Genomic DNA, 20,230 nt, shown 5'->3' on the forward strand with positions numbered 1-20,230 from the left:
AAGAAAATATAGCTTAAAATTCCAAGGGACATATTATATAATTATCATTTTTAACATTTTCACAAAATCCACATAGGCACTAAGAAAGACTGACAAAAATATTTTATGTCTAGACAATATATACTCCAGCTTGGAAACATTCAAACATGGTGTTGTCTAAATATTAAAGCTTATCCAGAGTAAACCTTTGGCTGTAGCCCATGAGCTGGTTGGGGTTCTTACAGGGAAAAGACACTATTAGAAAGCATTGAAGAAAAGTTCCCTATGTTTAGTATAAGGGCTAGGAAAGGAAGGGGTTGACCTCTAACTCTTTCATTGTTTTAAATCACTGTCAATTAGTGATGTCATCCTCCAGGACATTTTTAGTTAGTTGAAATTTAATGTAAAACTCTAAAGTGCTTTTCTGTTTTAATGTGCTACAATAGTGAAAATTCCATTAAAACTTACATCAAACACAGTGTAAAACCTTCAGGGACATGACTACTGCAAATCTTCTAGGCATCACGGGCAAGGCTCTGCAGAGAGCCTCGTATGTACAAAATCACGAAGAAACAGGAGGTGAAATTCATCATACTAACTACACTCAAAGCAAAAGCAAATGAACTGTTTTTCTGAACTAGTCCAATGCTAGGAGTTGTTGTAGGATGCTCAGTGCTCAGACTGTAGAAAATTTACAAACAGAAACTCAGTTGGAGAATGCAGGCATATAGTCAACTAGAACCTATATTGGCATGTTAAGATAAGGAAGCAGGGGTCTCCAGTTAATGAACAGTACAATGAACATCCAGGTGTGATAAGATTAAATGCTCATATTAAACCAAACTTCAGAGGTATATTTAGGGCTCCAAGTACTCTTTTTATTTATAAATACAACAAAATAACTAGGTCATAGCAAACTCAATTATTAAAGGCAGAGCCTGCCTGGAAGTAATTGTGGGAAATCTTTTTCCTAATACATTTACACTTTATACAGATTCATTTAGTGTGGGAGTGGGCAAAATCACATGCACAGAAAGACAAAAATCACATTTTTTAATATGTGGAGTCTGGATGAAATGAAAAGACAGGAATTGGAAGCAGAAGCACTTGTGAAGAGGAGGGGGACAAGTGGAGATAGGCAGAATACAGATTAGTAGGGGGTGGACATTGTCCAAGTACATGAAATACTTGTAGGAGAATGTCAAAATGAAACCTTATTTTCTACAACTAACACACTTTAATTTAAAAAGGATAAATGTCCATAGCGATACTGAGTAGTAAAAAAAAAAGAGGCCGCCAGCCAGGAAAGCCCAGACTCAGAATCTTACTAGGGAGGTGTTATCTCCAGCCAGCTATTGCCATGATGGAAGATGGGTATGAAAATCAGCTTTTATGTGAAATCTCACACTTTGAACAGCCCTTCATGTTTTCAAAACATTCTTCATAACTTATAGGTTGGACAAATAAGACCTACGTGCTGCCCATCTGTTTTCTGATTAGAAGCATGGAAGCAATTTGGTAAGAACTTGAATACTGTCCACTGAGATTGGAGAAGACCCTATGATGTTCAGAAATGAATACTCATTTACAGAGAACTAGAAGAGCCTGTCCTAAGAACACAACTTGTTAGAAATGTCTCATTGCTTTCCCCCTTCAATCAACGTTTTCTCTGTTATTACATTGGTTCTCTATCTATTGAGTGGCTGCTTGTTATTAAACAAAACTATGATTAGGAATTTGCCAACGTCAAGCATAATTTTGTTCTGAGAAAATGGCTTGGATTAGTTCTTTGAGTCCTGAGCATGTGGCTCAGAAAAGAAACATATGGCGTGTGAGGCAGAAAGGGAAACAGGAGGCCAGGCCACAGACAGTAGGAGTCACAGCCATCTTTGGACACGCAGAGAGCTCTTCATGGTGCGCCAGCCAAGAAGAATGTTCTGTAACTATCCAAGATAATATAAAATTTAATATCTGTTTTTGGATCTAAATAATGCATTTTATTCTGTCCCCCCGAAAACCATCAGACCATCAGCATGAGCAGCACGTGGTGTAGAGAGGCCTAAGGCATGGACCTACTTGTGAGCTTTCATTTTCAAAGAACCCCATTGAAAAAATAGGGAGCAAGATCAGCTGTAGACCCTCACCTTGGTGGACGACTTTTCCAAATTAAAATGCACGTCTTAATCTGTTCCTGTTCTTTCGAGATATGAAATGGGGAGGATGAAGGAGCCATCCCATTGGGTAAAGGGCTGCATGTCAACTGTGACTATACAAAGACCTGCTTTACTCATATGTCAGGGAAGACATTGTTAAACACTGAGATCCATTCAGAAAGTTGGCTTTCCTTTTGGAACCCACCCCAAGGTACAATTTGAGGAGAAAATGCAAAAGTACCACAAAGGACATTATAAGCATAGGAATCAGTGACACACTCACACCCAGGGACATTTAAGGGGAAAGAGGATGCTTGGGGACACGCCCTTATTAATTTTCCTCATTCAGAATGTTCACAAGAGCTTGCAGTAGCCTGTCGTCTCTATGCTTATAAGGTTTTGTGTTATAGAAAACATCAACATAGTCGTTGTACAGACTGTCCTCAGCGTCTTCAAGCTGGGAGGGTTTGTTTAGCTTTTCCAAGGCTTCATAGAAACTCTCATAAGGGATGCTGATCTTTGTACCTGGAGACTTCTTTGGTGATTGCTTTGAAGGTGGGTTTTTGCTGAAAGCACTTTGTAGGAGCCGTAGCACAGCCTCTGAAGGAGCACCTTGTGCCAGTTTCTCCCTTCTGCCCTCAACACCGCTGCTGCTGGAGCTTTGGGGTACCAGGAGATTGTCATTCAGGCTCTTTTGTGTGGGCTGCTCCTGAAATATAAAATGCCATCAACAAAGGGAAAAAGCTCATTATTTACAGGCAGGAAAGAGAGCTGCAGCTCTAACATAAGCCCACATGTCACTTGAGAAGCAATTTGGAGAGTAGAGAGAACACAAGGCTTCGAGTTACATTGGTTTGTATTTCAACCCTTATTTTCCCCTTTACTGGTTCACCTTTGGCAGCTTTTTCCATCTTGCAGAATTCTAGCCATAAAGTAGAAATCAGAATGCTTCCATGTCTGGTGGTTTTGGAGATTGAGACTATTATACAAGTATGTATTTAATATGCTGTTTTCCTTCACTTTCAAGCCTGCTGCAATCTAATCCATTTGGGGAAATGATATTAAATATTTAACAATTTGCTTGTAAGGCATCAGTTGGTTGCTGCGTGCAAATGCAGCTGACTAGAGGGCCCTCACTCCTGTTAGAAGCTATAGGATTCTGAGAAGGTCCTTGGGTGGAGAGGGCATGGAGCAGGAACTGGGAGATCTAAGAAGAGGCTCTGTGTCAACCATTATGTAAATACAGTTGTTCTCTAGGACTTTCCACGGTACCAAAATCGATGGATGTTCAAGTCCTTTGCATAGAATGGAAGGTATTGGTAAATAGCCTACACACATCCTCCAGAATACACCATCATCTCTAGATCATTTGTAATACTTAATACAATGCAAAGACTTGCTAGACTGCATTATTGAAGGGAATGATACAGGAATGTCTATACATGTTCAGTACAGAGGCAGTTGGTTCAAAGATTTTTGATCCATACATGGTTGACGACAAGAATTTAGAACCCACCCTATGAAGGGCTGATCACATTTCAACATTTTAACACAGAAAAATCCTGTTCATACTTTGAAAGGAATCTTGGAGAAACACTCTCCGTGTGAACTCTCCTCAGTTGCTATGGATAAATTGCTCTTGGACTCTGCTTATTAGAATACAAACAGGGCCAGAACCCCAGCTGAGGCTTCCTCAAAGTTAGTCCACAAGTTCCTCATGTAAAGGTCATGCCTCGAAACCTTCTAAAACATCCAGAAGAGAGGCCTTCTATTTAGGACAGCACATTCCAGAGATCCTACAACCCTTCCTGCAGCAGAGACACTATGTTAGATGCTGGTCATGTAGGGAAACAGATGCAGGTTCTTCATGGTTTCTAAAAAGGGCAAAGCCTGAAGCCAGGTTAACACTGGCTACTCTTTAAAATTTTCTGAGAGAAATTGTGATTTCATAACTCTTCTTAATGATGACAAAGTCATCTAAGCGCCAACTACTAAAGAGAAATCAGCAAAGAGAAGCTTACATGATTTGACTCCCTAACCTTGGTTTTCTTTCTTTTGATATTTCTGTGTAGGTTACACAGATTACAGTTAAAATCAAATAAGATTTAACATTCTTTTTTAAAATTTACATCTTCATTTTTCAAGATAGGGTTTCTCTGTGTAGCCCTGGCCATTCTGGAACTTGTTCTGTCGAGTAGGCTGTGTTTGAACTCAGATATTCACCTGCCTTTGCCTTCTGAGTCCTGGGATTAAAGGTGTGCATAACCATCATCCAGCTAAGATTGAATAATTGTACCACAACATAATATTACACAATATATTATAATAGGTGTAGTATTTTTAACCATGTAAAACACAGCTTGATTTGCAATATGCTGTCATACATGAGTACAATTCATGTTATATAATTTAATTTTATGTTCACTAACTTTAACTAATAAACTCTAGATTTAAGAAAAAAGGAAAACAAGGATTCATTCCGTTGAAAAAAAAGTTTTTCTCTCCCAAGCCCTTTCTCTCTATGCATACACAAATTCTTTCTGTCTTAAAATTAAATGCGTCTTCACTCACTCATTGTTTACTATTGTTCAAGGGAGAACATGCCAAGAACAGAACTACACAGACCTCCACGACATTCACCATCTTCTCCACTCCTCTCCTGTCATTCTGGACAGTGTTGTAAGATGTGTACACACGGGGCTGCTTCATGTGCTCTGGCTGAGAAGATGTTCCGTGAAAAATCAGCTTCCAGTTCACAATCCTGCCTTCGTTCTGCATTCTTCCAGACTGGCAAAATCAAGCATGTGTGTCTTTTAGTTTGTGCTTCAAATAGAAAATAAACTCAATTAAAATTGCCAAAAGAATCTCATAGTTAAAAATCTAATTTTGAATGTGTATTTCACATTCAAAGATCTATTTTGAAAGGAACCACTGGATTCACCCCTGTTATAAAAACTGATACTATCTAACATTTAAAAAAACTGATTTATTACCTCACACTCAAATATCTAGTTTTAAAAGCAAAGTTCCCTGTGTAAATGCATTTTGTCACATTGAAAAGCTGATTGTCTCTGAAACATCTATGAGTCAAATATTTAAAACTGTTCAGTCAGAATGTATAGACTTGACATGAAGTGGATCCTTCTTGGTAAGCAGAGTCATTTAGTTCCCCAAAGCTGAAACTGAGCCAAGGAATTGAGTGAGGAGGGGCTGGAAAGGTGACTCAGTGGTTAAGAGCATGGGCTTCTCCTCCAGAGGATCCAGGTTCAGTTCTCAGCACTCACATGGCAGTTCACAACCCTCTGTAACTCCAATTCTGGAGACCTAACGTCCTCTCCTGGTTTCCTGATGTACAAGACATGAATGTGGTATACACATGTACATATACACAGGCAGGCAGCACACCCATACACATACAATAGCTTTCTTTTTAAGGACTGAGGACAAGTTCAAGAATAGCACTACTCTCTTCCTATCAGAATAGAACTTACTACAGTCTTCATTTTCTAAAATATGATTGACTGACTCTGTGTATGTGTACGAGCATTCACAGTGTGACAAAGCATATGTATGGAGATCACAGAAAATTTGTATGAGCTGATTCTCTCCTTTAACAATGTTATGTCCAGGGATCAAACTCAAAGACTCAGAATAATCTTGATGGCAACTGTCTTTAACTACTGAGACATCTTGCTGGTCCTACTTCAAAGATCTGTAGAAGAAAGCTATTCTCAGAGAAAAGGTAGAAAATATATAATTCACATTAATTGGCATCTTTAGAAGATTAAAGTGATTTATCTTTGAAAATTATCCAGGCTACGAGCTCTGCACTGCTGGTCCTTACACTTTTCTCTCAGAACTCAAAGATGGAATCATTCATTTACATCTGACCTTCAGAGGAAGCAGAGGAGTGGTCCAGGAATAAAGAACTCAGCTGTTTCATTTCAGCCAGATACCGCCCTGCCACATCATCCTGTGTACTTTAAAGCATGTCAGAGAGCGTTAGCACAGATCTATTATGCAAAATTCTGGGAGCCAGAAGTATTTCAGATTTCCAAATCTTTCTGGTCTTAAAGTGTTTATGCAGGGTTTACTAGCTGAGCTTCCCAATTCTACAAAGAAAGTCTGCGATGCTCTAAAATTCTTATGTTTTTGAGTATTATTTGAGCTTTCAAAATAAAAATTTTTGAAAATTTTAGTGCGTTTTTTTGTTAGTAAAAGTAGAAGAAAGACATCAACTAAAATGTCTTGCTTAACCTGAAACAGGAAGCATCTACTTAATGAGAGTAGCAGAAGAGCTGTAAGGGTGCTGTCTTTGACTCCAGCAAGGTACCATAGCAAATGTACCCTCACACCTGGCTGTCTCTGTGATCATGAGTGATTCTAAAGATCACAGGTCACATGTTTAGCTGTATACCTTTTCTCCTCCCTTACAGCATGTCTGAGTATAGTAGTTTTTTATGATTATTGTCTATATAACTAAGAGGGTAGAGTAGCCCTGTACTTTTATCTTTCTTCTTCTAGGAAGTGAACAGGTCAAGTTCTTTAGGAGTGTCAAGGGCTGTGGAAGTATACAGCAGGTGATAACTAGTGTTCAGATATCAACCCAGCAGAAGAGTGGCTCCCTGTTGGAACAGAATCCCATGCTGGCAAGGCCTGTAGAAGCATTGACTTCAGAAACTGTTGCTCTTGTCCGTAGTTTCACATGTGCAAAAGCAGCTCTGTTGTCTCCCCAATCCTAGCATTGTAGTGTGTAATCTCACATGATGTATATATGTAATCTCATGATTATATCTCAATCTTATGGACACATGTATCTGTGGATAATCAGGAAGATGACTTATCATTAACTGTATGATTCTGATATATAGAAAATATACTAGAATATACTTCATAACTAGATCTATTGTCCCACTAAGACACTTAAAAGCCTTCTTTGTTCCTTTTACTCAGACTAACACAAAAACATAATTTCTCCTCAGTCTAAGACACCACTGCACACAATTAGTTCATTTTTACCTCAGAGCAAGTTCTAAGCAGACTAAAGTTTTTTTGTAAATAGATCATAAGTTTAAAACTTTACAGTTATGCCCAAGGTCAGAGTTGCAGGTGTCTAACCCAGGCTATTAACACAAAGCAGCCTAAAAAATTCCAATTCTTGACTTGCCAAGTCTTGCTGATAAAAGACCCATGTCTCACTAGGCAGTGCATCACGGTCTTAAACCAGGAACCTTGAAACTTTGCATTGCAATGGTAAAGGACTCTGCAATTATCACTCAGCCAAAGGAATGTGCTTCATGTAACTCTTGTAATTTTTTTAGTACTGCTTCAAGCCTCCTATAAAAACTGTATTTAGGCTAGATGAGCAAGAAGCTAGCAAGAACTGAAACAAAGGAGAATTAGAAGCTGCAGAGGGAGAATTAGAGCCAAGAGAAGAACAAAGATCATGACATGGGTGAGTTATTCTGTAACTCCTCAGATTAGAAATTTTCTAAGTTCTCTTCACTATGCTGTGGTCTCTGACCTGAACCCTGGAGGTAGTTTTGAGTTGGACTTAACTAATGATGTCATTAACATTTTAACATACTTGAACATCAACATTTTCAAAGTATTTGTAAATGAGCTTGGTTTCTTCTGAATCATACTTACCATGTCTGTAATTTTCAATATCCAGGTGCCTACAGGATTCTCTCCCCATGTGTGAACAGACATGAAGTCCCAATTCTTAAAGCCATTGGGGGATGCATCCCGCTCCCTTTCAGCCAACAGTACGGTGCTTGTTCCTAGTTTCATACAACAAACATAAGTCAGTGAATATCCTAACCTGACAGACTGATCATAGGATTCACTCTAGCATCTAGAAACTGGAAATTCAAGGTGAGATTAAGTGAACTACAGCCTGTCAATGGGATGGTGTATGACTCTTAGTAGTATTTCAGGCAAACTCCAAGGCATCTAGAAAGTATAACTCTCAATAGAGCTTACTCCCAAGTTCTAAGACTTCACATGCTATAAAGATCGTAGAATTGGCCAGGTCTGTGAGCCATGGCACATGCGTGGCGTTCAGAGGACAACTCGTAGGAGTCAGTTCTCTCCTTCTATCACATGGGTTTCAGGGATGGCACTCAGGCCATTAGGCTTAGCAGTAGGAATCTTTGCCGGCTGCCTGTCTCACAGCTCCACCCACATAAATATAGAGGGACAACTTTTGGTTGGATTGTGGTTTATTGCTCAACAGTCCTTAACTCATCACTAGGACTCTCTCAGGAATAAGGTAAAGTTTATATTATCATATATTCTTATTCATATCACTGTGAATATTTAGTCACTATTCTCAATTTTATGGGTCACAATTCTGATTTTTCAATGATTCAGACATACCTGTAAGTCTTGATTTAAAAAAATCACTGCCACCAAGAGAAGAGAATGCTCAGTCTTTAATGTGGGGAAATGCACATAGTTTGAAAGCAGGTAATTTTAGAAAAGCTTATTAATTAGCATACTTGAGCAGGCCACTCCCTTTGTCTCTCTAGGGTCCAGTGATAAATGACCAGGGAGAAGAACTCTATTGTCAACAAAAATACCACGTTTTACAGAACTGTCAATGCCTATGAGGAGACTTAGTTCTACAACAATTGCTTGGTTGTTGAAGTTTACCAGCGGCAGAAGTGAGTGTGACATGAAGGTCTCCTCTACGAGAATATTCAATTGTTGCTTCAAATTGCACATGTTCCAGGGACTTGATAGCGTTTTCTTGTCCTTCACAAGCTCTTGTTGGGATTTCAACAGTCACTTCTCCATTAGCTTTGAGGGCTCTACATACATTAGAGAAGCATATAAAAGAAAATGTGTCTCCTCTGGCTCCCTGGCTTCCCTCTGTTTGTTTGAGACAGTCCCACAGGTGCATGCATATCTTGACAAGATAGTCAGCAAGGCTTATTATCATTATATAACTATCTGAATTAGAGTTCAGTTCAGAATTATCTATAAATGAATTTAATGCATAAGAAAATGGTAAGAAACATACACACACGCACATGCGCGCGCACACACACACACACACACACACACACACACACACACACAATGCCATCGATGTACAATCAAATTCTGGCAGGTTTGTCTTCAATCCAACAAACGTGGTCCATGACAAAGATGTCAATAAGATTCTCATAAAAATATAATTGTGTTTATAGGGCCTTCCTGAGGAATGCCCCCAGGTTTTCTAGGCTCTGAAACTTCGTGTGAGTGGTTTTTTCATTATCATTATGGTCACCTTGATAAAAAGCAATGTAGCAGTCATAGATCTGCTTTCATGACCACACATGAGTCAGAGGTAATCCATGATGGGCCCTACATGGAAGAAAATCCATCCATCACACAGAACTGCAGTATGAAGTAGGGCTACTTTGAAAAGACCCTTTAGAGAATACTAGTGGCAAGTATTGGATTTCATCAATGCTAAAATGCATTTTAAAACAAGCTTCTTTTTGAGAAAAGATCTCAAAACTAATTGTTGATTGGTCTTGGTTTGAGAATGTTTTGTCTTAGTGTTATATAAAACAGTTATACCTCTGAAGCTTAATGCTACTTGGTAGGTGGTCTTCAAGAAGAAAACACAAATACGTTAACCTGACTAGCATACCTTTGGTTTTCCATGACTCCCCATAAGGATACAGACAGAGTGAACACTGTCAAGTTCCATCCTCATCTATGTCATAAGACCAAGGGTATGAGAAAAACTTAAGTGATAACAATTTAATAAGACTGTCTTAGAGATACTTACCGAGGCTCAAAGTTATTGTCTTTTACAACGCATTCTTTCTTCTCAGGCACAGTTCTCCAGGTCCTAGGGTCAGCCAGATCGACCAGAGCTTTGGCATTTAGCAAACCAAATCCAAATCGACTGTTCACCATTAAGCCTGCACCATTCTTTTTCCAACCTGGGTTATTAGCCAGTGGATCATACTCAGAGGTCCAGACAACCAGATGCTGCATATCACGCCAAGTGAGATTTGGGCTAGAGAGAAAGTGACCCAAAGTATCTTTTAGGAACAAAATGAAATATTCTTATAAAATCAAGTGCTAAAAATAAGCATCTCCTTTTAGGGATTATTAAGTGCCTTTTGTAAATATATATTCTATTACTTATTGTTAAGTTATTTTATTTAGAACTTACAAAACAGTACTAAAAGTTATCATCTATAGCATACAAGTTAAATATTTACTACCAGTAAAATTCTATCTCAAGCATTGTTGAGGTGTGAACTTTTGTTCCCAACTCTAGTTATTTATATTTATCTAAAGCCAATTTTTGGGAGGTTGTTTTTACATAATTTTTATTGATTCTTTGGGAATTTCACATTCTGTACCCCCAATTCTGCTCATTTCTCAGTCCCTCTATATCTTTCTGTCACCCCTGTAGCATTCCCCCAACAATTTAAAATCGTATTAATTTAGAATAACACGAAATGAACAAACAAACAAAAGCTCCACTTCATCCCATTTTCCCCACCTCTCCGTTCGTCTGAGTGTCGTTGGGAGCTGTGGTGTGCCATGCCATGCAGTGCACCCTACTGCCCACTCAGCTTCACTGTTCATTGCAACAAGTTGTTGGTCTGGTTCAAGGCCTCTGTCACACCATCATCACTGGACCCTCACTGAAAGTTCACTCAGCTATCCTCCTGTTGCCCTGAGTCATGGAGATCTTGTGGCTATTGTTTTTGCAGGATCAGTGCCTTCACACCCTTGCAGGTCATTTATGGGGTTCATGTTGGGGTTGGCCAGGTTAAAGTCCTGGATGTGGGTCTGGGTGGTAACTAACTTGGTTGGTCTGGGGCACTGGGATCATCCTCTTTAGATGAGGGACAGAGCCAGCTCTCTTAGGCTCTGCGATGCAGGCCAGCTCTCCCACACCTGTGGTGAGGGGTGGCTGGCTCTCCAGTGAGGGGTGGGGCCAGCCCTTCAACTAAAGTGGCCAGGGAAGGGCAGGGCCAGATCTTCCAGAGCTAGCAAATGATGGTTCTAGCTCAGCACTGTCCTCAGGTTTCAGCACTCGTGGCTCCTATGACCCGCTGCGGTGACATGGGCCATGGAACTCAACACAGACGCTGCTGTAGCAGGACCACAGACCTGCAAAGCCCTTGGCCTGGATGTTACCATGGCCCTGTGGCAGCAAAGGCCACCCAGATCAGTATGACCCTGATGGCAACATGGCTCTTGGACACTATCATAATTTCAGATGGCTGACCAGACCCTGGGTATCTGCACAACCCTTGGTGGTATGAGGAGGAGTCATGGATTATTTTCATTTTTAATTTAATTTTATTTACATAATAATAATATAAGACTTTCTTTGTGTCACTAGTTCTGTTCTTGAAATGCCTTATCACCTTAAGCCTTGCTTTTGTCATAGGAAGAATCAAATTTGAAACACAGAGGCTCGAAACATACTCAACGCTCCTTGTCTTTTTTTTTTTTTCAAATGTAGTCAGAGCTCCATATTCCTGGGTTCCACATACTTAGGATTCAACCAAACATAGATAAAAAATATTTAAAAAGAAAATCTTTTCATTTGTACTGATATGTATAACAATTTCCCTTGTTAGCATTCCTTTAAAAGTGTAGTATAACATAGGATTTACATTTTATTGGGTATTATAAGTAATTTGGAAATTACTTAAAATATATGAGATGAGCATATGTTGTTTACAATTGAAATACCATTTCATACAAGAGACTTGAACTTTGTAAAGCCTGATTCTTGGCAGATATTGAGGAATGACAAGAAATTCTGGACTTCATGATATTACTCTTGAAAGTTATTATGCTAAATATTATTAGAATATTCAAGGAGGTGGTTCTGGTTTTTAAGAAATTTGCGGTACAGTTAAAAAACCTTTTGTATAACTATGTATGTTGGATGTTGCATTTATAACTTAATGAATGTGAAAGCCTGGAGAATGCCTTTTCTGGGAAGATATATATGAGGTGAATTTTCAAGGGTTCGTCGAGCAGCAGCAGCCTGATGTGGGAAGACAGCTTGACCACATTACAGTCTGTGTGCCAGGTCAGGGAAGAGAGCTCTGTGTGCCAGGGCAGGGAAGAGCTCAGCCACAACTGAAGGTGCTGAATGCCAGAGGAAGCTTGGAATTTACCATTTGGGCAGTGGGAATTGTTCTGGATTTTTGCTGAAGAAAATGGTAAACTGTTAAGTTTTAGTAAAATTAATTTGAAAACAACATGTGTAAGTTGGAGACTCAAAGTATCACAATAGGTTGAGGCCTTCCTTGACTACCTTACTGAGGCTTCTAACTCCCCACAACAGGCTCCTGGAGCTCACCCCCTGCTCTGATGTTTCTCTTTTCTCCATATTATTACACACTGGTCAACTCCTTTGTTTTGTGTCTTATTTTCTGCCTCTCTAGCCAGAATTTAGCCACAAGGAGTGAAAACATATTACCTCCTTCCCTGATGATTAGTGAACACACAGAGGAATGCCAGGCACGAGAGTATGCAAGAGTATAAGGGAAATAGGGACACCTCATGTCACACCTGTTAATCGGAATGCTATCCCCAGTGTCTGTTTGGTGGAAGAAGAGAGAACTAACTCCTACAAGGTGTCCTCTGACCTCCACATGTTTGTGCTCTGGGTCAAATAAATGTGCACTTACATCTGCCAAGTGAATGTAATAAAATATCTAAGTTACACACATGAAGTCACACTGGTATGACTACTTAACATGAGCTAAACAAGGACAAATACAATAGACATGTCAAAGTGAACTAAAGAAACTCTGTGAGGCCTCAATCCTACACAAAAAACTACAGGCACCTAATGAATACTGAGTGTGGGAAAAATAGTTTTCCAGGAAAGAGTGCATTAGTTGCCTTGAAAACATGCATACAAGTGACATTGTACAGACTGAGCAGGTTATATTTAGGTGTACATACATATGTAATAACAATTAATTTTTTAAAAGACCATGAATTTGAAAAAGTAATGAGGGCATGGGGTATATAGGAAGATTTTGAGGGAGAAAAGGAAAGGAGAAAATCATAAAAATAATAAAGAAGAGTATATATAAATAAGACTTGTGAATAAGAAGTTGCCTTCTTATTAAATATTAATATTAAATATTCTGATATATTTGAAGATTACTGCTGTTAGTCATTATACTGTTTCAAGTCCTTAAGTATTTCATTGTTTTGTGAGTTGCATTGTTTCGTTCTGGTGAAATCAAGCAATATTTAATAAATATTTGAATTTTTCAAAGGTTCTGTCTTATCATGAGGTTGCAGAATCATGGAAATCTGGCTCAATTTGCTTCTTTCTCCCCAGAGCCAATAATGGATGAATTAATCAATGCCCTGGTTACTGTTTAAAGACCTGTGTATGATCTCCAAGGCATGACCATAGGGAATTAGGAATGCTTTCACTGATGAGACTTCTAGCCAAAGCTACCTGTGTTTGAACCAGCCCTGGTCCAGAGCCATTGTATTGCAGCCTTTGAAGTTGCAGTCAAGTCTTTAGCTCCTAGACCACTTCTGAGCTTTCCCCAACTACATTCCCAGCCAACCCACCCCATCCCCACCCCACCCCCTCATGCCCCAGGCCTGCCAGGGCAAATTCCTTTATTAGCAAGTCTCTCTGTTGGAGACTTGCTTCAAAGTCTTCTTGAGGTACTTTTGTCAAGATTTCCATATGGAAGAAGATGTAGAAACCCTAAAGGCACCTTTCCCATTTTATCCTCTATTAAGCAGTTATTATTTATAGGCATAGTACATACATGCATAAAACTGCTGATATCTGTCATTTGGGCTCCCAGAAATGAGACAAGCCCCATGTCTATGCTGGTTGTTATCACTGGGCAGTTGAAGGCTTAGCTCTCATTTTGACTTGTTGCTTTAATGGGCTATCCCAGGAACTGAGAGTTCCATTCATTTCACTCAGCTGACCTGCATTCTTACCGGATATATTGTGAAATGCCAAAGCCCCTGGTGGAGGCTTGAGAAGGACTCCAGTCTAGAGATTCCCAGCAAATTCCAGATCACATGTATCATAATCACCTAGTACACTTATAAATAATGAAAACTTCTGAGACATATCCAACTCTACCAATGTAGGTGGGGCAGGATATTTATATTTTTAAAATTCAATCTGGTTTTGTATTGCACCAAAACTAACAGAAACTCCAATGAATGGTTCAACCACAGTCTGACTCCTTTATTTCTGTGGGCCTGAGTCATCTCATCTGTCATAAGAGAAAGTTGGATGTGACAATCTCTAGGATGCCTTACAACTCAAAACTTCTGTCAGTTTAACATTAGAATTACCTCTCTATATCTATTGTTTTGTGGCCCTCACACATTTAGGAATCATTAGCCAGTTGAGAAGGAAAGGCTGTGCTTTCAAGGTACAAACAATGACTTCTGTTCCTAAAGTACATTATTAAGATGCTTGTTTCATTCCGGTTTTTAAAACAAGGTGTCTTAAGTAAAAGCCTCCTATCAAGGTGGTCAATAGGCAATAGACAAGTTTCCCATTTGGTTGATCACTGTTTGCAGGTATGTGTAATGGGGATGAAGATGGAGACTAAGGGGCATAAGAAATGGTGGTGTGGTGATCACAATCAAGGTATACATTTTTACATTTCCATGACTGAGCCATTATTTGCAGTAATATTGTATTTTTTATATATAATTTTTGGGAAATATCTAAGGGAGTTCACTGTTAGGCAATTAGGAAAATTAAGTCTTGTTTATTAACAATTATTCCACAGTTGTGTGCTTACATTTTATAAGTGAAAAGGAGCTACTAACAGTAGACCCACTTCCTGACAGCCTTCCTTTGTTAATTAGTGCATACCAGCACCTGCAATAATTAAAAATGACAAGACTGTATTGTGTTACTAATTAGAGATGTTATTGAAAATAAGAATTACAGAAGTAAACACTGAATTAAGCATTCCTTTAATTAGAAGAGATACAGATTAAAAAGACTGGGTACAAAATCACCAGTGAAAATTCTTGGGTTACCTGGTTTAGTCTTTACGTGGTTCAGTCTCTGACTGCACCTATTTGAGTTCAAATATTGAAGACTTTCTAACTTGAACTTTCAAAGAGAATTGTATGAATTTTGTGGAGGTTTGTTCCCTTGAAGACTTTGTGCAATATTGATAGCTTATTTCTGATTCTCTTGACCTTAATCAAGCCTAAGGTTCATCTGTTTGCTGATTATCTCCAAAGGTGTGATAGGATCCAATGATTCTCCTGAGAGTTTTTCTTCCTTACTAAAAGTGTTCTGATTCTTTTGATCTTGCCTCTAAAGAATGAGATGATTGTAAGCGCAGACACTGAGATTGACAATTAATAAATGGGACCTCCTGAAACTGAGAAGCTTCTGTAAGGCAAAGGACACAGTCAAGAAAACAAAAGGGCAGCCTACAGAATGGGAAAAGATGTTCACCAACCCCACATCTGACAGAGGACTGATTTCCAAAATACATAGTCTCCAAAACACCAAATAATTCAATTAAAAAGTGGGCTGCAGAACTAAACAGAGAATTCTCAATAGAGGAATCTAAAATGGCTGAAAGAAAGTTAAGAAAGTGCTCAACATCCTTAGCCATCAGGGAAATCCAAATCAAAACATCTCTGAGATATCATCTCACTCCTGGCAGAATGGCAAAATTAAAAACACCAATGAGAGTTTATGCTGGATAGGATGTGTCATTGTTGACACCCAGAAACTCCACCCTCATCTCTTCTGGACTGTTTCCAACAAAGTTTCCAATTCTTCCTTGTGGTGTAGAGGATAGCATGTTTTGCTCTTATGAGTGTAGTCTACAAATATGTGGGAGGCTTGGTGAACATCTCATCACCTGATATTAAATTGCAGGGATAAGAAAAACTGAGCTATGGAAGCAGGTGTGGGGTGAATAACTTTTCTTTGCATCTGTGTTAATTGTTAGACTGTTGAATAACTTCTGTGAAGTAAAAACATTGCTAAGCCCATTTTTAACATCTTATGTTAAAATAAAGGCCAGAGGGATTTAGAAATTAAGCATGGCAAAGAAGAGGCAATGGAAACAAATAATTTGAATCTAGTTTTGGTTTATGAGAATTTTTAAAGCAGGAAGCACTAGAGAAACAGACTGGCAAACATAGCTGATTACTTACTAGCCTTGTTACACTGTTACCTATGAGTAAAACGGAAGATAAAGGCCAAACTGATAAAGTATTAATGGATCTTTGTAACCAAGGTCATAAAAGCCAGGGACATAAAGAGGCTGTATCAGAGGGCAACTGGCCAAAAGACATAAACTTCTGAACTACGTCAGTAATGAGCCAATTCTGAACTACGTCAGTAATGAGCCGAGTATTAAAGAAGACACCATTTCCTTCACACAATAAACACATTAAAGGTAAGCACTGTTAGTATTTTAGAAACTGGCACTTTCAAACATACACTGCTGGGGAGAATATAGCATGATATGGCCTTTCAAGGCAACAATTTGTCAATATGCATCAAAATCATTAAAACACACCTTCTCTTTGGCTCAGATTTCCCAAGTCTGTGTGCTTGTTTCCAGGAACACATCACAAATGCCAATATTTATAGAAACATGATTGGATGGTTTTACCAAAATTTGTATTTATAGTCTGCAGCCGTGTGAAAAGATAAAGTCTTGTTTTTAATTATCAAATTTTATCTAGTTAAATTAGCTCAGAATGAAGGTTATAATGAGAAGAAGCACATTTGCTTTCAGCGTCACTCCTAGGAAGTGATTTGGACGGAATTCTTTCTGATAGGACAGGCTTGGTGCGCAGGAGGAGAACTAGGTGAAAAATGAATTTAGAAAGTCAAAGAACATTGACTGAGATATGAGTCAATATTTTAATATATTATAGATTTTTTTAAATATTAGAAAATAATTTGCAATATGATGTATGCTTCTTAAATCTAGATTGAGGTGTCAACAATGATTTCAAAGTGGCAGGATTTGGTTAGATGTTGTTGTTACTATTTTTGCAGTTGTCCAGCATTTCTCCTATAATCACATATTCAGAAAAGAGTATGAGAAGCAGTCCCAGTCAAGCTGACAACATTTGGGGGCCTTACTTTGCTTCCAAGGCCAGAGCGAAGATGCCAGCAGCCAGAGGTGCAGAGGCTGAGGTGCCTGTGTGGGTCTCTGTGCAGTCATTGTGCAGGTCGGCGCTTGTCTGGGAAGAAGGAGAAAAAGATAGAGACATGAGGAGCATTGCAGGGGTAGCCCGACCAAGGTCTGCATCTGTTGTGCTCAAGGTTCCACTCTCCACTTCCTCCTCTCAAGCACCAGCAAGCGGATGTTTGCCATCTGCTGCTGTTTTAGTCACTCTCCTCTATGTGCAACTTGTCTATAATTCTGGCAGCAAGTTGCCTATTCTGGGCATGAAGTACTCCCACTATGAATATTTTCTCTTCTGAGATTCCCAAACTAAATGTGTCTATAAAAAAGGAACTGTTTCTAAATCACTGTGAATCATGCCATCTCATTAATCATCAGGTCCTTTGTGCATGGTCGGGCATATTTAGAAATCCTAACTCAAACAACATTCCCTCTGGCCTTCAGATTGACATCTGTCTGCCACTGTAACACGGGGATATAATGACACCTTGATAAGAGTTCTTTGAACAGAACTTACTTAGAATAGATTTTGCATTAACTGTAAACTTGATTGGAAAGCTATGAGCTCATGTCTTCTGCCCTTATGTGGGAATGGTCAGATTTAAAAACTAACCCACATTTAGCTCTTGGTTCAGGTTATAAAACTGCTGTGTACTAGATGTGATCCATGGTCACATTATGTGTTCTTCACATTACCAGAATGAGATTTATATTTCCGGACTCATCCTGAGACATAAGTGACAGCCTGCCTTGTGAAAGTATTTGTGAACAATATTATTGTATGCAAGAAGTGAGCAGGCTAACTTTAGGATAATAAAGAGGTTACTGAGATAAAGCAGAAATACCCAAACCACTTTCAGTCAGTCTGCTGGCAGAACAAGCAGTGGGGCCAAATGATTACTAAGCAGACACCCACTCAGGCTTCAGTGTCTTAGTTTTACCTAGAGACTTGAATGTGTGGGAGGGAGGTGTAAAAAAATAATTTGTTCTATTATCACCTCCTTTGGCTTTCCACTTAGCATCCTCAGATTTCTCAAGTTATGGTGGCTCTACTTCTCAGAGAGCTGCGGAAGTCAAGATGCCCTTTATACCTGTTGACGCAAATAGGTCCCCAGAGATGACTATGTGGAGGAAAAGCATTACATAAGTAAAAGCATCATTGCAACTGTCTCAAATGAAATCTGCCATCTGTCTGTCTCAGGACTGCTTTACCTAAGGACGAATCTCTACAAAGGCAGAAGTCTCTTGCCTGCTTCAGTGTGTGGGGCTCCAGATGAGGGCAAGTCTGCGCAATAGCAATTCCACAATGCTTAACAGGAAATTTTTAACATTTAAACTTTTAACACAAGCCAGCTCTGGATGCTCCAGGAACAGTAACAGTCAGGAGCTCTGACACCCATGGGCAGATATCTGACATGTCCCTTTCTAAAGCTATAAAGTGTGTCTGCTATACAGAACCCTTGAGTAGAATGTCACAGTCTATTATTCAACTAGCTGAACACATGGCATGAGAGGGAGGCCATCACCTTTCCGTGGAAACGACACAGCTTTCTTGCCTTAAGTAGGTGCAGAATAAGAGCAATAGAACACTGATCTTGTGCAAACCAGACAATTTTGCTTGTTAGTGGGAACTGTACATATATGCCAGGACCCCCATTCCCAGAAGATTTGACAAAGATGGAGTCCTTCCCTTAGCTCCCCTAAAAGAAAAGACAGCAAGTATAACACTCTATCATAACAGACTGGAGTTAGGGGTAATTAGCTCCCAGAACCTAGGAATTACTAACTGGTTCTTAACCTGCTACTTTATTGAGGATAGGATCTACATGCTTTATTTAGTGCATTCTATGTCCATGGTTAAATTTGAGGCTTTAAATGTTTAAGTTTAAAGTGCCCATCTCTGTTCTCAATGCCTCCAAACAGTTCTTCATTATGCCCTTGGAGGGAAATCCAATAATTGTCCATGACTCACGGAAGTGAGGCACAGGTTTGCGTGGGCTGGAGCATACTGAAGCATATAACTCCCTGAGCTGCTTTCCTGAAGGCTGAGTTCACCCCAGGCAAAAGTGAGACTGTTATTTTTCATGTGGGTCATCTGTTCTTAAGAGATGTCACTGGTGTGCAGGCTATCCTTGTATCATTTGCTAATGGTCAAGTCAGACTGTATCCCTGCTATTAGAGGGTCAGCAAGCACAGGGTGATGAGCCCTATGACTCTGAAATCTCCTTCTAGACTCTTTCCACAGCACAGGGTGATGAGCCCTATGACTCTGAAATCTCCTTCTAGACTCTTTCCACAGCACAGGGTGATGAGCCCTATGACTCTGAAATCTCCTTCTAGACTCTTTCCACAGCACAGGGTGATGAGCCCTATGACTCTGAAATCTCCTTCTAGACTCTTTCCACAGAGACATCAGACAGACAGGAAAGGCATTTGGAGTTTTTACTGTATGTAATGACAGGTTTTGTGGCTTTTCTGAGTTGAGTTAAAAAGAAAAACGACAGGGAAGATCATCTTGGCAGAAGTGTCATTGTCCCTGGAGAGAAACTTCCCAATATATGCCACTCTTTCAAGTGAGCAAGTACAAGTCTTCCAAACAGAGACATCAAGCTGAAGCAAACCAGTTCTACCGAAGGTCATGGGAAAGGGTTGCTCTGAAAGCCCTGCTCCTCTACCTCAGCAGAGAGACAGAAACAAAAGCAACCTGTAACCTACTATTCGCTGGTCTGTGTAATCTCCGCTGCTGTAGGAGGTGGCCAGTGTGGAGGAACACTTCTCTGCATACCAGGGTGACAAGCCTTGCTGGGAGGCACTGCTGATAGAGATGGTGTAAATGCTATCTGTGTAGCCATCACAGTCACAATTATCTCCCTGACGACCCCCATTCCCAGAAGCCCAAACAAAGATGGAGCCTTTCCCTTGTCTCCC

General features: G+C 39.5%; 1 protein-coding gene across 1 annotated transcript in view; it reads right to left on the minus strand.

The window, feature by feature from the left end:
• Window positions 1-835: 835 nt before the first annotated feature.
• Pcsk1 (proprotein convertase subtilisin/kexin type 1) overlaps window positions 836-20,230 on the minus strand; it is a 41,574-nt gene continuing 22,179 nt past the window's right edge. The window contains exons 8-14 of the mRNA XM_040728997.1: window positions 20,018-20,230; window positions 17,257-17,357; window positions 9,919-10,152; window positions 8,790-8,947; window positions 7,782-7,915; window positions 4,758-4,919; window positions 836-2,841 (exon numbers count right to left, since the gene is read on the minus strand). Of these exons, the coding sequence (XP_040584931.1) occupies window positions 2,464-2,841; window positions 4,758-4,919; window positions 7,782-7,915; window positions 8,790-8,947; window positions 9,919-10,152; window positions 17,257-17,357; window positions 20,018-20,230 (1,380 nt within the window). The 3' untranslated portion in view covers window positions 836-2,463. The remainder of the gene's footprint in view (window positions 2,842-4,757; window positions 4,920-7,781; window positions 7,916-8,789; window positions 8,948-9,918; window positions 10,153-17,256; window positions 17,358-20,017) is intronic.

Source organism: Mesocricetus auratus, unplaced genomic scaffold, assembly GCF_017639785.1.
Source record: "Mesocricetus auratus isolate SY011 unplaced genomic scaffold, BCM_Maur_2.0 Super-Scaffold_100020, whole genome shotgun sequence".
In the NCBI taxonomy this organism is placed as follows: Eukaryota; Metazoa; Chordata; class Mammalia; order Rodentia; family Cricetidae; genus Mesocricetus; species Mesocricetus auratus.